This window comes from Aquarana catesbeiana, linkage group LG07 (genome assembly GCF_042186555.1).
Source record: "Aquarana catesbeiana isolate 2022-GZ linkage group LG07, ASM4218655v1, whole genome shotgun sequence".
Lineage (NCBI taxonomy): Eukaryota > Metazoa > Chordata > Amphibia > Anura > Ranidae > Aquarana > Aquarana catesbeiana.
Window position 1 is genome coordinate 22415445 of NC_133330.1, and position 23338 is coordinate 22438782.

The window sequence follows — 23338 nt, forward strand, 5'->3', positions numbered from 1 at the left end:
AAAGGAAAAAGATTAGACATTTGTAGACCTCTGGAAAAGAATGCAGCAAGACCTTTATGAAGCTACTGTGTGTTTTCTGGAACTGACAGCCCACCAAGTCCTTGTTAGAGCGGAGACTGCCGATTACCCGAACTAGTGTTATAGTTCAAATCTACATCTAAAGCCAATTTGAGGAAGTCGTTGGTATTGGCTGCATAAGGACTTTGCCAGTTCCAATTTCTTTCCTTGGTAAATTGTTGAAATTTCTTGTAGAAGATTTTAAAGTGGTTGTAAACCCTTATATACCCAGTGAAGTGATTGGCATCAGGTGATACACAGAGATGAAACAAATCATCCTACATAAGTTGTACCTGTTTATTTGCAGCCCTCTCTCCTCAACATCCCTTCAAAGTGCAGGATTTATAAAGCTTACACTCTGCAAAGCTCAGTGAGGAGAGCTCTGAGAGCCGATTGGGGAAAAGGGACACACACCCCTTCACACAGCCCACAAGAACAGCTGTCAAACACTGGCTGTGTGCTAGAACTCCCTCCAATGCCACTTTTTTTTCCTCTTGGTGTCAGGAAAACTTGCCAGAAGTGACTCTCGCAGATATCAGTGAAATGAGGCAGCAGACAGAAATAGCACTTATCCAAAGTAATATGTGCGTGGGAATGGTACTAAAATCATTAATAAAAATATCGATGGAGGACACCAAGATGGGAGATATCACAGACTCAAAAGAGAAAGATTTTCATGTTGTATATAGATGGTCCAAGCCTTTTAATCATCGACTAACATTCCAAGAAAGATAAAGAGGGAGTTGACAGTCACATGTATCCAAGAAAAGATCCAGTGTGCCCCAAGATCCAAGTATTTGGACGCCATTTCTTGGATCTTGTGGCATACTGGATATAAGGCTTGGACCATTTATATAAAACATGAATATCTCTCACCTTTTGAGTCTGTGATGTCCTCCAGTCTTGGTGGTCTTCCCACGGGTCGGCGTGACTTTGCCTGTACTAACTTCCCTCACCTATTTACCAACCCAAGGTGTTTATTCAAGCAGGGTTGAGTTTAATTAAGTGTCCAGTTGTATTTACATGTGAGATCTGATGAAGCAGGGTTTCCTGCAAAGTGAGTCAACCTACATGTTATGATTTCAAAAGGATTTTCATGCCACAATTCCTTTGCTTCCATAGGTGGAAGACAAGGGGTAGAGTTTGCGTCCTTTGAAATATTAACGTTTTTTTAAAATGATGAATTTTTAAATGAATGTAATAAAGACATGTACAGCCGTGACCAAAAGTTTTGAGAATGACACACACAATATTATTTTCTTTCTCGAACATCACGGGACACAGAGCCACAGTAATTACTGATAGGTTATATAGGTATCACTGGTGATTGGACACTGGCACACCCTATCAGGAAGTTCAACCCCCTATATAATCCCCTCCCCCTTGCAGGGATACCTCAGTTTTTACGCCAGTGTCTTAGGTGATGGACGTGTAAAGATGTCCTGTGCTGAGCTCCAAAGGGAATATCCTAAGATCCTATACTGGGGAAAGCCAGGCGAACCGGATCCATTCAAAGTGTCTTTTTATGGCCGAATTGAATGGTACCCGGGCCTCGTGTCCGAAGAAACGAGGTTTTAACCCGTAATGCTTCTCTTTTTAGAGAGCTGGGACCCCGCAGATCAGAAAATGGCTTTAAAACTTCCTAATTTCTGGCGAGGTCCTTTACGGTCCCAGAACTGTTGGATCCCCCTATTCGTAGGGGGCCCCAGTCTGACGGTTTTTTCAAACGGAGCCCACCGTGAGAGGTGAAGATTGGGTCTGAGTAAACAGCACCCTGCAGCTGGATAAGGTAAGAGGAGATTCCACAGAATTTTTTGAGTTCTAGTGGCTTTTCTCCTTTAAGGTAAATGCATGCTATGCCTATTGTGACCACCGGGGGCTGCCAAGAGCACAAAACCTGCACATGCTGACTGTTTGTCTCAGTGTTTTTTCATCGCTGTCTATGTCCCAGCGTCTCAAGCCGGCTGCAAGGTAAGATGGAAGGGGGGATTTCTCATGTTTGAATGTTCCCCCCCAGGCTAGAGAGGGGCCACAGGGGTCTAGAAAGTGGTTATACCACCCGGGCTCTGTGGCCTAATGGCCACCATCTCTGAAGATAGCCGTTCAGGCAGATCTTGTTACCAGCCTCTCTCCCTCCCCCCCCCCCCCATCCCCCATCTCCAGCCTTTCTCCGGAAGCATGACAGGAGAGTCGGCAGCGCAGGAAGCGCTCGTTTTTTTTCAAAACTCGAGGGGGGGGGGCGGTAGAGGAGGGGGCAGGACGTCAGCACAGGTGCTTAGGACTCCCACTCAGGCCAGCTGCAGGCTATTAAAGGCACTCTGTACAGGTGCACACAGGCCTTCTGAGAGACACAGAGCTGACGGTCGCATGTAAGGTGGGACACAGGCATTCTCCTAGGCAGCATTTACTGAAGTAACACCAGACTGAGCATTGGGTAGCAAGGCTTTTAGCCAGACTACATCGCTCAGCAGGCAGTGTTCATTTGTATACCTCACACCTTGTTGCTTTGCACTATGGGTAGAAGAGGTTCAAGCACCCCAGGAACCAGAGACACTAGGGGATCTCGTTCAGGTTCTGAGGGCCCCCTGTCGGCAGCATCCTCCCCCCCTAAAGATGGGCCAGGGACGGCTAGCCAGGGAGAGCCATCGGGGTCAGGGGCTACACCTGCTTCCTGCACTTCAGCTCCTGTATATATTACACAAGAGGTTTTTTCCTCAACCATTAATGGTCTAGAGGAAAGATTAATGGCCGTGATTACGTCTTCACTCAGTGGAAGAAAACGCACTAGGCTTTCCTCTGTTCCCCAAGACCCTCAGACAGAGGAGCTCTGGGATAAAGGAGATGAATCCCTTTCAGAGGATCGGGATGGGACGGATGATTCCTCTTCGGAGGAATCAGGTGGAGAGGGACTCTCTGCGACTTCCCAAGAGGAGAAAGTCTTAGTGCAGATCCTTACTGGATTGGTCCGCTCCACATTTAAGTTGCCCATACCTGAAACTGCTAAAGAATCCTCTTCTGCTTTGGGGTCACTGAAACCTTTCCAAGCAGCTCATACTTTACTTGAAAAGCTCATTTATTCTGAGTGGGATCACCCAAACGTTTTTTTCCGCCGAGAAAGTTTTCAACACTTTATCCGATGGAAGAAAAGTTTATTAAATGTAATAATAATAGCCTGACTTGTCCTGTAGACAATGCTCAGATGCTCAGGGATCCTGTAGATAAAAGGATGGAATCCCTATTGAAGGATGTTTTCTCCTTAGCAGGATCAGTGGCCCAACCTGCAGTAGCAGCGATTGGAGTCTGTCAATACTTAAGAGACCATGTTAAGCAGGTCATCAAAGTATTACCTGAACAGCAGGCCCAGGGGTTTGCTAACCTTCCAGCGGCCTTATGCTTTGTGGTTGACGCCATTAGAGATTCTATCGTGCAAACCTCCCGTCTTTCACTGGGGTTGGTGCATATATACGTAGAATCCTATGGTTGAAAAATTGGTCAGCCGAAGCACCATGTAAGAAGCTACTGGCTGGGTTTCCATTTCGTGGTGCAAGGTTGTTTGGAGAGGACTTGGATAACTATATCAAGAGAATCTCTTGTGGGAAAAGCACTCTCTTACCTGTCAAGAAGAAGAGTAAGCGTCCCTCTTTCAAACGGTCTCTTTCCCCAGCGCCGGGGGCTTCAGCCTCCAGGCAGTCTCGACGGCCGCCTCCATCGGGGTCCAGAGACAAGAGTCAACCCCAGGGACAAAAGAAGTCCTGGGGAAAGAAGCCTACTAGGCAAAACACTAAGACCTCTGCATGAGGGGGCGCCCCCGCTCACTCGAGTGGGGGGAAGACTGCGACAGTTCTCAGAGCTCTGGCAGGAGGACTTCCAGGACAGATGGGTAATCTCCACAGTAACCTTAGGGTACAAGCTGGAGTTTCAGGAATTCCCCTCTCCTCGGTTCCTCAGATCAAGTGTTCCCAGAGACCCAGAGAAAAAGCAGTCGCTCCTTCTAGCGTTAGAGCGACTTTTGTCGCAGGAGGTCATTATGATAGTTCCCGCAAAGGACCAGGGATTGGGCTTCTATTCCAACCTTTTTACGGTCCAAAAGCCAAATGGGGATGTCAGGCCCATTCTGGACTTAAGGGATCTGAACCGATTCCTAAGGATTCAATCCTTCCGCATGGAATCAATTCGAACAGTAGTTCCCACCCTGCAGGGAGGAGAATTTCTGGCATCAATAGACATCAGAGATGCATATCTGCATGTGCCCATTTTTCCTGCTCATCAGAAGATTCTGCGCTTCGAGGTAGGAGGGCGCCATTTCCAGTTTGTGGCTCTGCCTTTCGGGATAGCCACTGCACCTCGAGTGTTCACAAAGATCTTGGCTCCTCCTCTGGTCAGATTAAGGGCTCAGGGTATAGCTGTGATAGCATACCTAGACGACCTGCTCTTGATAGACCGGTCGGTAGCCTCTTTGAATGGAAACTTGAGGACCACAGTCAGGTATCTAGAACACCTGGGTTGGATCCTCAACTTAGAAAAGTCTTTCCTAAAACCAGTAAGAAGACTGGAGTATGATTATAGATACAAGCCAGGAGAAAATATTTCTACCCCAGGCAAAGATCACTGCTTTGAGAGAGCTGATTCTGACAGTAAGGACCAAGAAGGGTCCCTCAGTCCGCCTTTGTATGAGGCTACTAGGGAAGATGGTGTCTTCATTCGAAGCAGTTCCCTATGCTCAGTTTCACTCAAGAATGCTGCAACACAGTATTCTGTCGACCTGGAACAGGAAAGTTCAGGCATTAGACTTTCCGATGCACCTGTCGCATGCGGTGCGTCAGAGCCACAATTGGTGGCTCATACCCGAAAACCTGCAGAAGGGGAAATCCTTTCTACCGGTTACCTGGACGGTGGTAACAACAGATGCCAGTCTGTCAGGTTGGGGAGCAGTTCTGGAACAGGCTGCGGTCCAAGGGGTATGATCCAAGACAGAGAGGACCTTACCCATCAACATTCTGGAGATCCGGGCGATACATCTAGCTCTAAAGGCCTGGACTATCAGGCTACAGGGTTGTCCGGTCAAGATCCAGTCCGACAATGCCACAGCAGTGGCTTATGTCAATCATCAGGGAGGCACCCGGAGCCGAGCTGCTCAAAAAGAGGTGAACCAGATCTTAGTCTGGGCAGAGATGCATGTGCCATGCATATCGGCAGTTTTCATCCCGGGAATAGAGAATTGGCAGGCGGACTATCTAAGTCGCCAGCAGTTACTTCCAGGGGAATGGTCTCTGCATCCCGACGTCTTTTGGGCCATATGCCAAGGATGGGGGGTTCCAGATGTAGATCTCTTTGCATCCCGATTCAACAAAAAGATAGACAGATTTGTGGCAAGGACAAAAGATCCTCTTGCATGCAGGACGGATGCGTTGGTGATTCAGTGGCATCGGTTCTCACTGATTTACGCATTCCCGCCTATTCTGCTACTACCACGACTCCTTCGCAGGATCAGGCAGGAAAGGAAGTCGGTACTTCTGGTGGCCCCCGCTTGGCCCAGAAGGACTTGGTATGCAGAAATAGTAAGGATGACAGTAGGTTCCCCGTGGACACTACCGGAACGCCCAGACCTGTTATCTCAAGGTCCAGTGTTCCATCCTGCCTTACAAACGCTAAATTTGACGGTTTGGCTATTGAGACCCACGTTCTGAAGAGTCGTGGGCTGTCAGGTCCTGTCATATCTACCTTGATTAATGCAAGGAAGCCAGCTTCCAGGATGATTTATCATAGAGTCTGGAAAGCTTATATAACCTGGTGTGAATCCAGAGGTTGGCATCCCAGGAAATATGTCATAGGTAGAATCCTTGATTTTCTACAATTAGGATTAGAGATGAAGCTGGCCTTGAGTACCATCAAGGGCCAGGTCTCTGCTTTATCAGTATTATTTCAGCGGCCACTTGCTTCGCATTCTTTGGTCCGAAACTTTATGCAGGGGGTGATGCGTCTTAATCCTCTGGTTAAAGCGCCCCTAAACCCCTGGGACTTGAACTTGGTCCTGGCTGTGTTACAGAAACAGCCTTTTGAACCAATAAGTCAGATTCCTTTGGTCTTGTTGACAAGGAAATTAATTTTTCTGGTGGCCATCTCTTCTGCTAGAAGAGTATCAGAATTAGCAGCTCTTTCCTGTAAGGAGCCTTATTTGATTATACACAAGGATAGAGTGGTACTACGCCCTCATCCTAGTTTTTTACCGAAGGTGGTTTCTGATTTTCATTTAAACCAAGACATTGTTCTACCTTCCTTTTTTCCAGATCCCAGTTCTCCGGAAGAGAGTTCTCTACATTCGTTGGATGTAGTAAGAGCAGTTAAGGCCTATCTAGGGGCAACTGCTCAGATCCGCAGGACGGATGTTTTGTTTGTGCTGCCAGAGGGTCCCAACAGAGGACAGGCAGCGTCAAAAGCTACCATTTCTAAATGTATTCGACAGTTGATCATTCAAGCTTACGGTTTGAAACAGAAGATTCCTCCGTTTCAGATCAGGGCACATTCCACAAGGGCTATTGGTGCTTCTTGGGCAGTGCATCACCAGGCCTCTATGGCTCAAATCTGCAAGGCTGCAACCTGGTCTTCAGTCCATACATTCACCAGATTCTATCAGGTGGATGTGAGAAGGCATGAGGATATCGCCTTTGGGCGTAGTGTGCTGCAGGCAGCGGTACAGGGTCCTCAGGTCTGATTGCACCCTACTTGGTCGTGGTTCCCCCCCCTCAGGTAGCATTGCTCTGGGACATCCCATCAGTAATTACTGAGGCTCTGTGTCCCGTGATGTTCGAGAAAGAAAATAGGATTTTTTAAAACAGCTTACCTGTAAAATCCTTTTCTTTTGAAGGACATCACGGGACACAGAGGTCCCGCCCCTCTTCTAATACACTATATTGCTTGGCTACAAAACTGAGGTATCCCTGCAAGGGGGAGGGATTATATAGGGGGTTGAACTTCCTGATAGGGTGTGCCAGTGTCCAATCACCAGTGATACCCTATATAACCCATCAGTAATTACTGAGGCTCTGTGTACCGTGATGTCCTTCGAAAGAAAAGGATTTTACAGGTAAGCTGTTTTAAAAAATCCTATTTTTCACAAAGTTTGCTGCCTCAGTTTTTATGAGGCCATTTGCATATACTTCAGAGTGTTATGAAGAATGATCAGATGAATTGCAATTAAATTGCAAAGTCCTTCTTTGCCATGAAAATTAACTTAACACCAAAAAAAACATTTCACTTCATTTGTGAAGAAGGCTATAGGGAGCCCAAGAAAGTCCAGCAAGCGCCAGGACCGTCTCTTCCAGTTGATTCAGCTGCGGGATCGGGGGCACCACCAGTGCAGAGCTTGCTCAGGAATGGCAGCAGGGAGATGTGAGGACATCTACACGCATAGTGAGGAGAAGACTTTTGGAGGATGGCCTGGTGTCAAGATAGGCAGCAAAGAAGCCACTTCTCTCCAGGAAAACCATCAGGGACAGACTGATATTCTGCAAAAGGTACAGGGATTGGACTGGCGAGGACTGGGGGAAAGTCATTTTCTCTGATGAATCATTTTTCCGATTGTTTGAGGCATCCAGAAAAAACCTTGTCTGGAGAAGAAAAGGTGAGCGCTACCATCAGTCCTGTGTCATGCTAACAGAAAGCATCCTGAGACCATTCATGTGTGGGGTTGCTTCTCAACCAAAGGAATTGGCTCACTCACAATTTTGTCTAAGAACACATCCATGAATAAACAATGGTACAAATACATCCTCTGAGAGTAACTTCTCCCAACCATCCAAGGACAGTTTGGTGAGGAACAATGCCTTTTCCAGCATGATGGAGCACCTTGCCATAAGGAAAATATGATAACTAAGTGGCTTGGGGAACAAAACATCGACATTTTGGGTCCATGGCCAGGAAACTCCTCAGACCCTAATCCCATTGAGAACTTGTGGTCAATCCTCAAGAGACCGGCGAACCAAAAAAGAAAAAAAACCTTTAAATTTTGACAAATTCCAAGCATTGATTATGCAAGAATGGAGGGCTGCCATCAGTCAGCATGTGGCTGACCCAGAAGTTGACAGCATGCCAGGGATTATTGCAGAGGTCTTGAAAAAGAAGGGTCAACACTGCAAATATTGACTCTTTGTATAAACTTCATGTAATTATCAATAAAAGCCTTTGACACTTATGAAATGATTGTAATTATACTTCAGTAAATCATAGTAACATCTGACAAAAAGATCTAAAAACACTGAAGCAGCAGACTTTGCGAAAATTAATATTTGTGTCATTTCTCGAAAAAAAAAACTTTTGGCCAGGGCTGCAGACTTTGTGTGTAAATGTGTCCATTGGAGGGGTATTTATAGTCCTATCTCATATTTTTTGCTTAAAAATATTATACTTCATGCTCTGGAGCAGGGACGTGCAGTCAGGGGAGGCAGGTAAGAAGAAAAAAAATAAAAAAAAATAAAAATCGAGCTTTGAGGGTCGTAGCTCGGCGACCTGGGGTCATAGAGACCCCAAATTTGGGGGGGTATGTAGCCTAAGTGCTACCCCACGACCTATGGTTCCAGAGATATGGGGCTATAACTTCAAAATTCAGTAATTTGTCCGTTAAGCCACCTGCTTGAGTATAGATTTTGAAAATATAATAAATTACCCTAAAAACAATATATAATAATTATTATTTGTATATTACTTATGGTAATTAATCCCTTGCCACCCAGGCCAATTCTGACACATCTCTCCTACATGTAAAAATCCTAATGTTTTTGCTAGAAAATTACTCAGAACCCCCAAATATTATATATATTGTATATATTGTTTTAGCAGACACCCTATGGAATAAAATGGTGGTCGTTGCAACTTTTTTTGTCACACGGTATTTGCGCAGCAATTTTTTTTTAAACGGGTTTTTTTTTTTTTTTTTTTTGGGGGGGGGGGGGGGGGGGACACTAATGTTATCCCGATTTTTTTTGTATAATGTGAAATATGATGTTACGCAGAGTAAATAGATACCTAACATGTCACACTTTAACCACTTACGGACCGCCCACCGTCATTATATGGTGACTCTTTGAAGTGGAATATCGTTGTTATGCCAGCAGCTAGCTGCCATAACCCCGGTATCCACTTCTTCAGTGGGTGGTCCGCTTTCAGATAAAAGTGGTCTCAGCGGCGGGTTCGCCACAAGATCACTTTTATCGTTGGCAGGAGAGGCCCCTCCGCCATTGCAGGGCAGAAGCGACGTCAAAACGTCACTTCCGCCCACAGCTCTTAAAAAGGGACATTTTTTATTTTTTCAAACAACAATTTTTTTATTTCAATTTTTTTATTGCATTTTAGTGTAAATATGAGATCTGAGGTCTTTTTGACCCCCAGATCTCATATTTAAGAGGTCCTATCATGCTTTTTTTACTATTACAAGGGATGTTTACATAGGAATAAAAGGGACCCATTTTTTTTTTTTTTTAAAACAGTGTAAAAATAAAAAATACATTTTTTTTTTAAATGTTTAACATGCCCTATCCCGCCGAGCTCGTGTGCAGAAGCAAACGCATATGTGAGCAGCGCCCACATATGAAAACGATGTTCAAATCACACATGTGAGGTATTGCCCCGAGCGTTAGAGCGAGAGCAATAATTCTAGCCCTAGATCTCCTCTGTAACTCAAAACATGCAACCTGTAGAATTTTTTAAACGTCGCCTATGGAGAATTTGAAGGGTAAAAGTTTGTCGCCATTCCACGAGCATCCGCAGTTTTTAAGCGTGACATGTTGGGTATCAATTTACTCGGTGTAACATCATCTTTCACAATATAAAAAAATATTGGGCTAACTTTACTGTTGTCTTATTTTTTAATTCAAAAAAGTATAGTTTTTCCAAAAAAAAAAAAATTGCGCTTGCAAGACCTCTGCGCAAATACGGTGTGACAGTATGTATTGCAACAACCGCCATTTCTTTCTCCAGTGTGTTAGAAAAAAAAATATATAATGCAATATATGCAATTTTCCAGCAAAAAAAAAAAAAAAAAAAAAAAAAAAAAAAAAAGGATTTTAACTTGTAAACAACAAGTTTGAAAAATAGGCCTGGTCCTTAAGTGGTTAAAATTGCGCACACTTGTGGAATGACGCCAAACTTCAGTACTTATAAATCTCCATAGGAGACGCTTTTACATTTTTTTTTTTTTTTTTTTTACAGGTTACATGTTTAGAGTTACAGAGGAGGTCTAGTAGTAGAATTATTGCTCTCGCTCTAACGATCGCGGCGTATGTAACCTGTGTGTATATAGCGCTGATACTTGATACTAGCCAACGCCTCACCAGCCACTGACCTCACCGCACGTCCCTGCTTTGGAGTGAGACAAGTGCACACTATAGAGGGATATGCTTTGTTCGTATTTCATTTTTGAGGTTTACAATCACTTTGCTCGGCTCACTGATAACATAAAACGAGCCGTGGAAAAAAAATAAAATAAATGTCACTTTTGCCAGTGGCATAAATGAGGCAAGGAGACCACACAGTGGTAGCATCCACTGCCTCTCCTATACGCCTTTCAAGAGGCAGCAGCTCTACATTGAATAGTTGCTGCATATCCTGAAATAGCTAAAATAATTTCTACACAGAATAAGCATTGCGGTGTGCCAAACACTAAGCAATAGTTTTAAAAAACGACTGCCATTTACCAAAAAATGGTCAGTGGTCATGTGATCACATGGGCTTTCTTCCTCACCCTTTTTCTAAATGCAGGGGGACATGGTCACAATCACAGGTTGCAGCTGCTGTTGTGACAATGAGGCTCCTGTCAATCAAACCGAGAAGGGCTGGGCAGGGGCTGGGCAGGGGGTGGGGCCAAGCTGACTGCAAGCATGCCGTGCTATAATACGGCACTCTGTAGCCTTGAGTAGGAGCAGAGGGATGAAAACTGGCCAGCATAGATCTGCTTCAATGCTTAGCATGGCCAGAAAGCTCAAAAAGGAAGAGGAGGTAAAATGGCAGGATCAACACGTATTTCCCCCGAATTATGAAAATAACATGAACAAAAGGAAATGTGTAAAAAGAGTTAGTAGAGACAGGGGGATCCACCAACAAACTTTCACTACAAGGTTTTACACACTTTAAAAGACAAAAATGACTTTGTAATGCGCTAGCAGTGAATGGCTGTCGGTGTCAGATGGTGTCAGCAGTTTTACACTCCAGCCCCAGGCAGGATGACCCTGTGAATGACAGGAAGTGCTGGGACCCTCCACTGGGGAATGGACAGTAAACAGAGAGATCACACCAAGGCAAAGCCGCTCTGCATCCCGTGAAAACAGGAAACACATTGTCACCTTTTTAGCCGTCTCAAAATCCAGCCCCTCTAACGCCTCCATCGCCAGCTCCTTCCAGTCCAGGTCAGTGACCCCGAGGCAGGCAATCTGGTAAGCTTCTCGGAACATCTTCCTCTCCAGGTACTGATACATTGGAGCGGACTGCGGGGAGAAGAGAGATTTGGGGGAAGACAGTGAGAAGAATATTGATCTGTGATTAAACTTCTCCCCTTCAGCGGGAGGAAATAAAGAGTATTATTATTATTGTTATACAGGATTTATATAGCGCCAAAAGTTTACGCAGCGATTTACAATATAAAAAGGAGACAATACAGTTATAATAAATATGTAAAAAGTGCAGCGCTAGTGTTGCAAAAACCAATGAGATTAAAAACGTGATATTTGACATAAACATATCGGGGTGATAAAGACTCAAAACGGTGAAACGATGTGAATCCACCAAAAGAAAAAAAAATTTAATTTAATGAAATGTCACTGTGCTAGTGTGTTGATTGCACCGCAAAGTCCAAAACATAAAATTGCAAATGAAGTCCAAATGAATGTATGATCCAGCAAACATATATGGAAATCCAACCACCGGTGTGACCCTTGAAGTGGGAAAATAGTCAAAAGCACCACCACCATAGATAGGAGGAGGCTTACCAGATAGTAGTGCCTTGGCGAGGCATATACCACCCAAGTCTGGAAAGCTTGTTAGGTTAAAAAAACCTAAAAGGTAAGCCTCCTCCTATCTATGGTGGTGGTGCTTTTGACTATTTTCAAGGCTCACACCGGTGGTTGGATTTCCATATATGTTTGCTGGATCATACATTCATTTGGACTTTATTTGCAATTTTATGTTTTGGACTTTGATTGCGGTGCAATCAACACACTAGCACGGTGACATTTCATTTAATTTAATTTTTTTCTTTTTGGTGGATTCACATTGTTTCACCGTTTGAGTCTTTATCACCCCAATATGTTTATGTCAAATATCATGTTTTTAATCTCATTGGTTTTTGCAACACTAGCGCTGCACTTTCTACATATTTACATTTATGCTTTTTGTCTACAGCTGTGCCGGCTGCTAGGTTGCAGCTTCACAGCGCAGTATTTTTCTTTTTTCAATACAGTTATAATACAATAAAATACAAGAGGATTAAGAGGGCCCTGCTCAGAAGAGCTTACAATCTAATAGGGTGGTTGTAATAAACAATATTCCCCCGCCCCCGCTCTTTATACTACCATACTGGTATATAAAAACAGAAAAATCTTATTTAAAGCAGACGCTAAGCCTACATTCACATCGGGCCTATTTGACATGCGATTTAACATGTCAAATTGCATGCCAAATCGGAGACTATTGCTGGCAATGGCACCATCTCGATCAGTGCGGCTTTGACTTTGTGACGCCGCACCTATTCCCAAAAGTAGTTTCTGCACTACTTTTGGTGAATTTGGGGGCGATTTCAATAGACATCTGTGCAGGAACTAGCTTGTTCAATTGGGCCTCTTTCAGATGGAGCGGAATCAGTTAAGAGGATCCACCTGCTCAGCGGGGGGACTCTGCACTGATCCCTGCTGAGCAGGCGGATGACAGCTCTGTGTCCACTCTGCTATGCAGAGTGAACACAGACACAGCCCGCTGTTCTCTATGGGGTGGTCAGATGGAAACAGACTACCTGTCCGTTTCCATCTGACTGTCATCCGATCTGATGGCGAATGTATCCCCCATTCGTTCATTTTTAGCAGATCCGAAGCCGGCAGGTTGCAGCGGACACATAAGACATGGATGAGAGAGTTTGGGGGGAGGAACTTGACTGGTGTCCCAATACTTTTGGTAATATAATGTGTGTGTCTGTATATATGTGTGCATGCATGTATATTATATATATATAATTATTATTACACACACACACACACACACACACACACACACACACTAGAAAGTCCCTCGCTACAATGAATTTTTGACTTTAGGCATGATATATATATATATATATATATATATTATATATATATATATATATATATATATATACACACATGATGTGGGCATAGGTCATCACTGAACCATTATCAAAATATTTGTTTGTCACCAGGAGTTATTACTGCGTTAAAGTGTACTTGTATGTTTTTGCACATGCTTCTGTAATGTTATGGAACAGAAGATGAAAGGTGTCCTTTTGTCCCTCTTCTCTTTAGACATCTACTATACCCTGTGGAAAAAAAAAAACCACATACACAGCATATGACCTGCATAAAAGAAAACCGAGGCAGTAGAAAGTCTGTAACTTACTTGCGGCACATCTACAGCAGACATGGAGTAGATGTGCAGGCAGAAGATCTTTGATCCGTTGTAGCCTACGACAAAGCCCTGCAGTTTCTGTTGGTGAACGGGGAAGTTGCTGGCTTTAATATTCAGGTATCCTCCACCTGAAAAGCAGAGCATGTCCTCACACTGTGTATTCCAGGCTACACTGTTGGCATTGGGCTCCTAAAAGGAAAATGGAAGAAAAAAATAAAAATGAAGGCCTAACAATATCAATCATTGAAATGTACAGCACAGTGGCTTAGTGGCTAACACTTCTGTCTGGGGCAGCATTGGAGTCCTCAGTTTAACTGCGACCAGGAGATTCTCTGCATGGAATTCTCCCTGTTCTTGTGTGGGTTTCCCTCCAGGTGCTCCTGTTTTCTCTCACACTCCAAAGACGTGGTAGAAGGTTAATTGGCCCCAGTATGTATGCCTATGTATACATATGAGATAGGGACATGAGATGGTAAGCTCCTTGAGATCAGCGACTGAGGCAAATTAACAGCATGTAAAGAGCGATGTAAATTGCTGGTGCTAAATAAATGCTTATATTAAATAAGCATCAGGTCCTTGCTACTAAGCTGTATTATTTTGACCCCAGATGATGTCTTTTTAGACGAAACACGTCGGGACGAGCCTTGCTGATGCCATTGCGTTAAACATACTGCTATTTTGAGTACTCCTACAAGCTCTTTTATATTTATCTAAAATGTGAGTGTTCCTACTTTTTAAAAAAATTCCTTTTTTACACCTACGGTTTTACACTATATGGAGCATTCGTTTCCTTTTTGGTTATACCGTGTGAGTGTACGGGGAAGACTTGGTCCACCCATTGTTTGAGACTACCAGATATATTCCGGTTATTATCACTTCAAGCCATCCGAGGGACAGAGGGGGATCATCTCCCATTCTGGCCAAAAGTTAGAGGCGTAGAGGTTCCACCCCATTGGTGTTTATACACCACAAGCCTTGGCGACTCATTGGGCATACGCCTTACTGAGTCCCATAAGTTCCGGTAAGCCTTCTCAAAGTTGGTGGTGGCTGTCTTCTATGTTCACGTGAGTCCTGAGATTTACTGATGCCATAAGGACTAAACCTCCTTGTCTTGATCAACTTCAACACTTATTTTTCACTCTGTGGACTGTTTTATTTGTCACTATTAAATTATCATAATTTTTATATGGACACATTCATTTTTGGCACATTTTTTTACATGGTTAATGTTTATTCAACAATGAGACGTTCATTCATGTCACCTTAGAAATAGGAGTCCCCCTTTGGTATATTGTTTTTATTGTCACTTATATTGTCCTGTAGTAATACAGAGACCTTTTCACATTAGCGTTGCACATATCTTTATAAATTATCTGTTCAAATTTGTCTCTTGCTGTGCTGGCTGCTGCATATATTTTAGGGTGTCAGCACAGTATTTTGTTTTTATTTGGTATTATTTTGTATGTTTAGCTGATTTTCCAGAAAGGTAAAGGTCCTCTTAAAATATATGAAAATAGACAGATCGCAGGGCTCCGGAGTGAACCTGCATGAAGGGGCTTCTTATGAAGGCACATGGAGAAGAGGAGGAACCGAGCGCACTGGCAGGGGACCCCAGTAGAGGAGGATCGGGGGATGCCCTGTTCAAAACCATTACACAGAGCAGGTGAGTATACCAGGTTTATTTTGCTACACAATGCCAGGGCAAAATAAACCCATACATACATTTTACTTCTGTATGTTAAAGGATAAGTTCACTTTTGGCAATATGTTACATGTTCCACCCATTTTTAGGGTGGAACATATAACATCATGTTCCCAATGCTGCAGCCTGCTACCCCGCCCCACCCCCCGTGGCAGCAATACGGTAAAAGTTTCCCATACTAGCTGTCATTTCTAGAATCAGTGCGACTGTGCGTGACTCCGCCCACATGGCCGCGTCATTCATTCACACAGCTCTATGTGTGAATGAGCTACAAGCCTTGACATCCTTTGCGGGTGTCGGCTTGTAGTTCTCAATTAAACTACCACGTCGCTGTGTAGCACCATGGTAGTTCATCAATTTCTCCCTGTGAGGGTATCTGCCTTCCTATATGGAATGTACAGGTACACAGATATACTGACAGATCTGAAGGAGACCTGCATGGAACCAGCAATCTTCTGATCACTGGTGCAATGCTTTAGAGGCTCCAAAAGAAAAAAAAAAAAAAAAAACACACCATAATAAATGCACATTTTTTTTATCCGTTTTTTTTTTTATAAAAGGTGAACTTATCCTTTAAACACTTCCGAACCGCCCGCCGTCGCTCTACGTCAGTATTTTGACATTGGATATCGTTGTTATGGCAGCAGATAGCTGCCATAACCCCGGTATTTTTAAAAACTGCAGGTGGTCTGCTTTCAGATAAAAGTGGTCTCTGCGGCTGATTCGCCACGGGATCACTTTTATCCGCGGCGGGAGAGATGCCCATCCCCCTCATCTCCGCCGCTTACTGGAGCCATCAGTAGCAGTGGAGACGATCCGGTCCTTTTCCCTCTGAAGCTGGAAGTCGAGTGAGGGAATGGTGGCCCCCACTCGACTCCATACCATTGGATGATGGAAGCGATGTAATTTTTATTAAAAAGAAAAAACATTTTTTATTTTTTTTTATTGCATTTAAAGTGTAAATATGAGATCTGAGGTCCTGTCATACTTTTTTTCTATTACAAGGGATGTTTACATTCCTTGTAATAGGAATAAAAGTGATCCAAATTTTTTAAATAAAATAAAAAATAAAAAGTAAAATAAATAAGAAAAAATAAAATAAAAAATGAAAGTGCCCTGCCAAGCTCTCAGGCAGAATCGAACGCATAGGCAAGTTGCGCCCACATATGTAAACTGTGTTCAAACCACACATGCGATCGTTAGAGCAAGAGCAATAATTCAAGCAAAAGACCTCCTCTGTAACTCAAAACTGGTAACCTGTAGACATTTTTAAACGTCGCCTATGGAGATTTTTTTAAGTGTCAAAGTGTGTTGCCATTCCACAAGCAATTTTGAAGCGTGACATGTTGGGTATCTATTTACTTAGCGTAACATTATCTTTCACAATATGAAAAAAATTGGGCTAACTTTACTGTTTTCTTATTTTTTAAATTTAAATAAGTGTATTTTTTCCCAAAAAAATTGCATTTGTAAGAACGCTGCACAAATACAGTGTGACAAAATATTGCAACGACCGCTATTTTATTCTCTAAGGTGTCTGAAAAAATATATATATAATATTTGTGGCTTCTAAGTGATTTTCTAGAAAAAAAAAAAACAAACTACATTTTAACTTGTAAACACCAAGTGTAAAAAATAGGCCCGGCCAATAAGTGGTTAAAGGATTTACAGTGCAGAACCATAAAAATGCTCTTCCTAACCTGGAACAAGAGATCTTTTGTTGTGATGTCATACACCAGACACGTGTTGTTTTCATCCACTACAGCAAGCTTGTTGCGAGTGGCGCTCATGTCCAGACATCGCACAGATGTGGTCTGTTTGAGGAGGGTGATGGCAAAGAGGTTGTCCACAAAAATCTTCAGGATCTGATGAAAAACATAAACAGGAAAAACAAGGAGAGGGTGAATGAAGTGTGTGTTTTCCACAACAGTCAGCAACTTCGCTGCTACATAGTTGATTGTCTGTGTTGTTCACCGTTGTCCAGGGTGACCCCAAAAATTCCTACCTAAGATCTGATAACAATGGAGATGAAGCAGACCAGGAAAACATTTAGAAGCCATGGAGGAACGCTTACTAAAGGGCACAGGAAGGGGTCTTCTACAAGGAAATATTAGTGAGCATATAAACCTGTGCTATGGAAACAGGGGGGGAAGCAGGCTTGGTAAATAGACTGTCCAGCTGAGCCATACTTCTTTAAATCCTACAGTGACAACAGAAAAAAAAAAAAAGTCTCACTCCGCCATCTAGTGGTCATTTAGGTAACTGAAACATAATTCCAAAAGGACTTAATAGCAAAAATACACACAGAATTTTGACATGAATTAAAAAAAAAATAAATTAAAAAAAAAAAAAAGATTTTGCATTCATTTTACAATGCTATTCAGAAAATCTATTTCAGTACCAAATAAAAAAAGAAAAGCATTAAAAGTGATATTACAGTCAACACTTTATTTGATATAAAAGATGCTAATAACAGAACTTTTATACCTTTTGCTTTTTTTTTTTATTTTAAAAATTTTACATTTCCACTACAGGAGGAGGAAAAGAGGCGTGGCTTTGGTCCTTTTGCTCTACTTGTGTGTGCAGCTGCATGTAAACTGAAGTTCCAAACAGGAGCGTGCACATAGAGGAGGAGCCTATTGTGGGACATTATAGGTCCTGGCAGGCACAAGGGGAACCAAAATAATAGGAGTTTGGCAGCGCGGCCGGGAGAAAGTTTAAGAAAGAAACTCAGAGAAAAAAAAAAAGCAGCAAGTGCATGCAAGTTCTGTTATTATAATATCAAATAGTGCAGCGCAAAAATTAAAATACAATGTATAAAATATAAATGCAGTCCATAAAGGAGATATAATGTCTTCATGTGCAAACGAACACCCGTAGGAAGAGAAGTGGTTCAGGCTGCCTGAACCACTTCTCTTCCTATGGGTGTTCGTTTGCACATGAAGACATTATATCTCCTTTATGGACTGCATTTATATTTTATACATTGTATTTTAATTTTAGCGCTGCACTATTTGATATTATACTGTTTTGAGGGATTTGTTTTTTGACCCTAGTGTTCAGCAGCTTTAGTACATATTCTCTCACCATTTCGCGCTGATTTATTTCATTTTTATTAAGTTCTGTTATTAGCATCTCCTTTATCAAAAACAAAAATGGCTTTAATATCACTTTAAAGCTGAAGTCTGGCCACAAGAATTTTCAGCAAAACGTATTCCACAATGGCCACAAAGGATACAAATCCACAGTTATTAGCGTGTGAATGTAGCAGTGACATCATCAGTGTGCTGCACATCGCCTGTGCAGGAAGCAGAGCTGTGGGAGAGACCCAGCAGGCTCCATCCACTATGGGTTGCCAACAGAAAACTACAGGAGGGGGGGTGGAAAGAAGACAACATTTGCTTAAAGTGATTGTAAACTATTACATATACCCAGTGAAGTGACTGGCCTCAGGTGATGCACAGAGATTAAACAAATTCTTCTACATAAGTTGTACCTGTTTATCTGCAGTCATCTGTGCATCCATTAAAAGTCCAGAATTTGCACAGGATCTCTCAACTTTGAAAAGCAAGGGGGGGGGGGGGAGTGGATATAAACACTCTGCAGAGCTTGGTGAGATTGGAGGGGAGCCCTCCCTGTGCAGCACACAGGAACAGAGCTGAGGCTTTCAATCACAGGTTATGTGCTGGAGCTCCCGCCCCTGCCACCTTTTTATCTCTAGGTGTCAGGAAAACCTGTCAGAATTGACTTATGCAGATAGCAGAGGAAGAAGGCAGAAGACAACAATGACACTCAGTGCTCTGGATTGAGACAAGTACACACTATAGAGGGATATGCTTTGCTCATATTTCATGTCTGAGGTTTACAACCACTTTAACCAAGTGTTCAGCTTTAAAGCAAATGAATGAGCATGACTGACAGTCATCTAGCAGTTTCAAGAAGAATCACCAACACACTCTCCTTACCACAGGTAAGACATCAAACAGAATGACATTTACATTCTAAATGTCAATTCCAGGGCAGGTTTGGCTTTTTAGGAGGTTTGATATACAATGGTGGGGAATTACCAAAATTTCCTATGCCACCTAAACTATGAATATGATGCAGATCCCGCTCCTTATTAACAAAGGGGGGGGGGGGGTGCAAGCTCTTGTGTCAATTAGGAGCAATCTGTTACATTTTCTATGCTGCATAGGGTTAGGGTTTCCCCTTGAAGCACAAGGTTAGGACTCAGGGATTGGAATAGGGACCTCCTCCAAAAGGTCAAAGGTCAGCAGGCGTGTCCCCAGAGGTCAAAGGTCAAGGGGCGTGGCTGACCCACCACCAACCAAGTTTCCCGCTGAGAGCAAAAAAGGAGAAGGAAGGTTGGTAACTCTGATTTCTAGAGTCAACAGCTGGCAATTTAGATAGGGAAAGGTACTTTCTCTGCTTATAGTCAGGCTCTGCTCATGTAGTGTATTCACTACACAGGCAGAGAGGCATGTGAGCTGTCTGTCAGGTTATCAGCAGATAGGTTCACATCCCAAAGCTTTGTTGAGTCCACCCAATGGGCATAATTTAATAATTTTCTGACTGCTAAATTTCAGTCTAATTTTTACAAATTATACAACCATGACTGTTTCAGTGGTATTACCTGTCCATTCTTCAGACCCACTAATAGGCCTTCCCTGCCAGAGGAACCCCCAATAACCTTGATATAGCGGATAAGAGACTCCATCATCCATTCTCGTTCTTTGACACCTTTAAAGGACAAACACTGTAGCCGCTTCTCCTGTGACAGGCGGGAAAGATATCACTTTAGTATGACACATGTCGAGCACGCCAACATAATAGATACAGGGTGAACCGGTATTACCATCTCCTTCAGCACCTTTTATGTTTGAACAGAGACGTTTTTTTAAACCTTTATGTTTTAACATGTTGATGTTAATTTAATAAAATCTTATTTGTTATATATACTTGTGTATCTCAAATGTTATGGTATCGTTAGTCCACTAGCTTCAAACCACAAATTCCTCCATTCTGATAGGACATAGGTACCCCTTTTTCCGTTATTTAACTTTTGGCACTCCATCTAATTACTTTACTATGACAGACACAACGCCCTGAGATTATACAGCCGGGGTGCTCAACCTTTTGAAAAGCGAAGGCCACTTACGTGATTTGATAACCGGTCGCAGGCCACAATGAACTATGGGGGTTTTACAGCTCCCCCCCCCCCCCCCAAACCACAAATGTAAAATGAGCCCTTACAGTCCTGTAAAGGCTGAGCACCTATAAGGCTGCTTTCACAGTGAAGCGCTGCGGTTTACCCACATTGCAGCACAGTGCACCTGCGTCTTTCCTGTGGGTTAGCTGTGCTTTGCCATAGACTTCTATTTTAAATTTGTGGATGTGGTGCACCAAAAATCCTGCATTTGGGAGTTTTGGTGCGTTTTCTGAAAGCGCACCAAACCCGCAGGATATAATAGAAGTCTATGGCTCAGTGCAGGTAACCAGCAGGAAAGCCACAAGTGCACTGGGCCGCACCTGTAGATCAGCATGAAAGCAGCCTAATAACCATTGCCACAAATTCCCAGTGCAAAAGTGCAGTGTCTGTGATGTATAATAGTCTGACCTTTTCCTCTTCCAGCATCTGCTGGCAATGCTCTTCAGGCTGATAGAAAGGTCCCAGCCGAAGTGCACTTGTTATCACTCAGCCAAGGACAGCAGCCGATGCTACAGTTGAAGCACTGGCTTATCTGGCTCCTGCTCCCGGCGTGGCCACCTGTTTCTTCCGCTGCCAGCACCTGGTCCATGCACTCTGATGCTCAGGTATGGCAGGTTAGCAAACCCGTTGATGGCAATCTGGGCTTGCCGACCCACCATTCCAGATCATGGGCATGCGTCTCCCTGGTTTGAGGTCACGGGCCACATCAGAGGGCCACGGATTGAGCACCCCTGTTATGCAAGGTCTGTAGCGACACCACATATATAAAAAGACAATAAATGCATATATTCAACGGACTGCAGCCTTTTGGTTAATAAGGAACTTATAACGCAGTGAAAAGGTAAAACCTGGGCACAAAATTGTTCATTTTTCTATTTATTCCTCAACAGCCACTAATAAAATAAATTAAAATTATGGGATCACCAAAAGCCTTTGAAAACCCAGATATTTTTACTTTTAAAGTAGCAGTGACATCATTACTGCGCTGTACTGTACATGAGAGCCTGTGCAGACAGCAGAGCTGTGGGAGGGACCCAGAAGGCTCCACCCACTACAGGCTGTCTGCAGAAAACTATAGGAGGGGGCGGAGACAAGACCAGTTACCCTGCAGAAGGAGAGAGAGCAGAACTGTGGGAGGAACCTAGCAGGCCCCACCCACCACAGGCTGCCTATAGAAAACTACAGGAGGGGGCGGAGACAAGACCACCCTGCACAAGAAGGGAGAGCAGCAGTAACTGGTATTTATTACACAGAGGTAAAGTATCACAATAGATTACTTTTCTTTCTTTCGGTGGTATTTGATCACCTCTGCAGTTTTTCTTTTTTGCGCTATCAACGAAAACAATATTTTTTACTTTCTGCTATAAAACATAAATCAAATTTATCTATCAAGTTAGGCGAATATGTATTTGGCAACATGTTTTTGGTAAAAAAAAAAAATCCCAATAAGCGTATATTGATTGGTTTGTGCAAAAGTTATAGCATCTACAAACTATGGGATATTTTTATGGAATATTTTATTTAATTTTTTTACTAGTAATGGCGGTGATCAGCGATTTTTAGCAGGCCTGCGACATTGCGGCGGACAAATTGGACACTAAGGGGGCAATTTACGAAACGCACATTTTCATATTTACGAAACGGTGCGCCGGTAACAGAGCGTGAATCCCCCATTTACTATAGCGATCTCAGCACACGGGAGAATGCAATCTGTGCATGCTCAGGGAGTGTGTTTTTGTGTTTTGTTAATAATGTGTTTTGCAGATGCATGCTCAATCCAAGTAATGCATTTTACTCTCCCCCCCCCCAAACACCTTTCATGCAATAGATTTCCCAGCTGCAGCTTAACTAGGCTGATTGGCATGGAAAAAACAAAAAAAAAGGTGTGATCTGTCTAAAAGCTACTTTCCTGGTGCCTTCATGGTAGCAAAAGCATGTATTGTGCGTATGCTGCCATGGATAGGCACCAGGAACCACTGATTTAGAGCACTGAGCTAAAATCTAGCTCAAGACAATCCTATTCTAATTGTGGGCATTTGATAGAAACCAAGTGAGTGTTAGAACCCCTGCTTGTCTTTTTTAGGTTGGGCTTTGTGTCCCTTTTCTGAAAATTGGCTTCACTTCCTGTCACATAGCCAAACAGGAAGTGAGGGTAAAACCCTACCAATGCCTTTCCTTGGTGACACACAGGTCAATCTAACTAGTGTCCCCATTAGGCAAATTGCACTCTAGCACTTTGTTGTGTACACCCCAAATTATTAGGTATTTTGGGGTTTATTAAAGGCAAATCCACTCTGCAATACAAGTGTACTCACTGTAAATCTGAGGGAAAGCACTGGTGATTTTATAATCCAATCATGTAGAAGCAAAGATGCCGTTTTTTTATTCTCCTTGCATGTCCCTATTAGATTGTAAGCTCTTCTGAGCAGGGCCCTCTTAATCCTCTTGTATTTTATTGTATTGTAACTGTATTGTCTCCTTTTATATTGTAAAAGCGCTGCGTAAACTGTTGGCGCTATTATACGGGATTTATATAATAATAATAATAATAATGTCCCCCTCGGATCTCCAGCAACTGCACTTACATTTGCACTTGTAGTCATGCCTTTAGTAAATAAACCCCAAAATCCAAGATACCGAATAATTTGGGGTGTACACAGCAAAATTCTAGAGTGCAATTTACCTAATGGGGAAACTATTTAGATTGACCTGTGTGTCCCCAAGGAAATATATTGGCAGGGTTTCACCCT

At 43.0% G+C, this 23338-nt stretch overlaps 1 protein-coding gene across 1 annotated transcript in view; it reads right to left on the minus strand.

Annotated features, from left to right (window-relative positions):
* The window catches only part of IFT122 (intraflagellar transport 122), a gene marked incomplete in the record, with an annotated part of 109271 nt that overhangs the window by 67256 nt on the left and 18677 nt on the right, over positions 1-23338 (minus strand). Inside the window, 4 exon segments of the mRNA XM_073591881.1 lie at positions 11391-11531; positions 13669-13866; positions 17080-17244; positions 20013-20150. Coding sequence (XP_073447982.1) covers positions 11391-11531; positions 13669-13866; positions 17080-17244; positions 20013-20150 — 642 coding nt within the window.